A 2,695-nucleotide genomic window follows, 5' to 3' on the forward strand; every position below is an offset into this window, starting at 1 on the left:
AGCCTGCATGGACCCCTGTCACCGTGGAAAGTCTGCATGGACCCCTGTCACCGTGGAAAGCCTGCATGGACCCCTGTCACCGTGGAAAGCCTGCAGGGACCCCTGTCACCGTGGAAAGCCTGCATGGACCCCTCTGCAGGCAGCATGGCAAGCAGCCCCACGTATCTCAATACTACAGCTTACTAGAACGGCGCTCCTGACAAACTGAGGTGAGAGACGCACAGATTGAAGGCGAGGGGGAGAAGGGTGTGAAAGCACCGACCTGGGGCGGGTTCAGACGAGAAGCCAGGGAGATGCCGTGAGCCTCGGAGTTTCCGGACGGGGGGCCGCTGGCTCGGGAGATGCCGTGAGCCTCGGAGTTTCCGGACGGGGGGCCGCTGGCCCCACCAGCGTGAGTGTGTGGAATGAGGACGTGTGGAAATCTGTTTCCAGCTACTTTCAATTTTTCTCTCTGTTTTTTCCCTTCTGTATCAAAAGAAGAATCAATATGATAAGAAACATCAGCTTATCTAATACAAATACTTAAAATTCACTCTTAAAAGAGAATATTTGTTCTTGAGCTACCACGAGTCCATGCTACGGCCACTACGCACATTACTCCGGAGGGCAGTGACCCGTATGGAGCAACTGGCTGCTGTAACTGTGGTTGCAGTGGCATGAGAAGCGGATTATACAGCAGGCAATAAAGATTCTCAGCATGTCACAAAGCCCAACTAACTCCTTAAATACTGGAAAAAGAACAGGATTTAGGTTAACATGATTATTGCCTTATTGTACAAATTGATTAATAAAACTGGTCATTAATGTCCATCACTGACATTTTTATGATTTGTTTTGTTCAATGTTATATTTAGAGAATATTTTATATGTTGAAGATAACTAAAGGATTATTCATTTAGCTATATTTACATTTTACATTACAGATAATGTCCTGAAAAATTAAAAACAAGTCTCTCATTATTAGAAATTAGTTAGGTAAATTATTTTTACTATAACAAAAAACATGACTTCTAGCCTTGTTCTTGTGTATTTCTGTATGTTTTCCAGACTGCATATGCACTGTTATTTTTGGGGGGCAGATGGTTTCACATTTTTGCCCAGGATGGAATGCAGTGGCGCGATCATAGCTTACTTTTAATATTGAATTCCTGAGCTCAAGGGGTCCTCCCAGCTCAGCCTCCTGAGTAGCTGGGCCTACAGACACTTGCCACCACGCCTGGCTTTTTATTTGTATTTTTTGAAGAGACAGGGTCTTGCTATGTTGCCCAAGCTGAGCTGGCCTTGAACCTCTGGGTTCAAGTAATTCTCCTGCCTTGGTCTCCCAAAGTTCTGAGTCACCATGTCTGCCCTGCATTCTTTTTTTTTTTTTTTTTTTTTGAGATGGAGTTTCATTCTCGTTGCCCAGGCTGGAGCGCAATGGCACAATCTCAGCTCACTGCAACCTCCAACTCCTGGGTTCAAGCAATTCTACTGCCTCAGCCTCCCGAGTAGCTGGGATTACAGGCATGTGCCACCATGCCCGGCTAATTTTTGTATTTTTAGTAGAAACAGGGTTTCATCATGTTGGCGAGGCTGGCCTTGAACTCCTGACCTCAGGTGATCTACCTGCCTCGGCCTCCCAAAGTGCTGAGATTACAGGCGTGAGCCACCACACCCAGCCAGCCCTGCATTATTTTTTATAACCCAAAAAAATAGCGTCCTTTTTGAAGGGACTAAGGAGCACTCGTGAGTAAAGTCAGAACGCCCACTTTTCTTCTCACTGATCATGTTCTAGGTCTGGCTCCTGGGGAGCAGGAGCCCAGGGCTGAGGAACAGGGACTTTTTCTTTTCATTAAGCCAATTCTGCATGTAAGTACCTGTGAGTGTAGTTTCCCAGTGCTTTCTAATGAGCTCTTCCAAAAGTTCTACCATATTTGTCCAGACGTGATCAAACACTTCTGCTGTCACGGCATCTTTGACACAGTCATGAGGGGAAACAGGAGGAAGTCCCAGTTTGTGCCTTTTCCTACCAGGCTGAGCTGGTTTTTGTTCAAGACATTGATCATCACTAAGAATAAAAACCCACTCCAATTACTAAAATATCAAGGCTTAGAGTTAAAATAATTCTATCTACACACACTCATGTATATACATTTATACATATATTAATAAACATTCTTCATTAAACAGCATTGTTCTCTTTCAACATATATATATCTTGTCAATTACACATGAATAAAACTGGGTGGGGGGAACAAAACAAGAAACCACGTCTTGGTTTCACTGATCTTTCTCTTTTTCTAGTCTCTTCATTTATTTCGGCTCGGAGCTTTGTTATTTCCTTCCTTCTACTAAATCTGGGCTTACTTTGTTCTTTTTCTCATTCCTTCAAGTATAAAGTTAGGTGGTTTATTTCAGATATTTCTTTTTTCTCAATGTAGGCATCCATTGCCACAGGCTTCCCTCTTAGAACTGCTTCGACTGTATCCCGTAAGTTTGGTTTTAATAGGTTGTGTTTCCATTTTAATTTGTCTCATTATGTTTTTGATTTCCCTTTTGATTTCTTCTTTGACCTACTGCCTGGTTGTTGAGGAGCGGGTTGTTCAGTTTACACATATTCGGGAGCGGGTTGTTTAGTTTACACACACGCGGGAGCGGGTTGTTCAGTTTACACACACGCGGGAGCGGGTTGTTTAGTTTACACACATGCGGGAGC

At 43.9% G+C, this 2,695-nt stretch overlaps 1 protein-coding gene across 2 annotated transcripts in view; it reads right to left on the bottom strand.

Moving 5' to 3' along the window:
* The window catches only part of FAM149A (family with sequence similarity 149, member A), a 64,640-nt gene that overhangs the window by 15,395 nt on the left and 46,550 nt on the right, over window positions 1–2,695 (bottom strand). For both annotated transcript variants that reach the window (XM_011959517.1, XM_011959518.1), the window contains 3 exons: window positions 1,857–2,047; window positions 353–465; window positions 263–304 (listed from right to left, as the gene is read on the bottom strand). In XM_011959517.1, the coding sequence (XP_011814907.1) occupies window positions 263–304; window positions 353–465; window positions 1,857–2,047 (346 nt within the window). The remainder of the gene's footprint in view (window positions 1–262; window positions 305–352; window positions 466–1,856; window positions 2,048–2,695) is intronic.

Source organism: Colobus angolensis, unplaced genomic scaffold (genome assembly GCF_000951035.1).
Source record: "Colobus angolensis palliatus isolate OR3802 unplaced genomic scaffold, Cang.pa_1.0 Scaffold5, whole genome shotgun sequence".
Lineage (NCBI taxonomy): Eukaryota > Metazoa > Chordata > Mammalia > Primates > Cercopithecidae > Colobus > Colobus angolensis.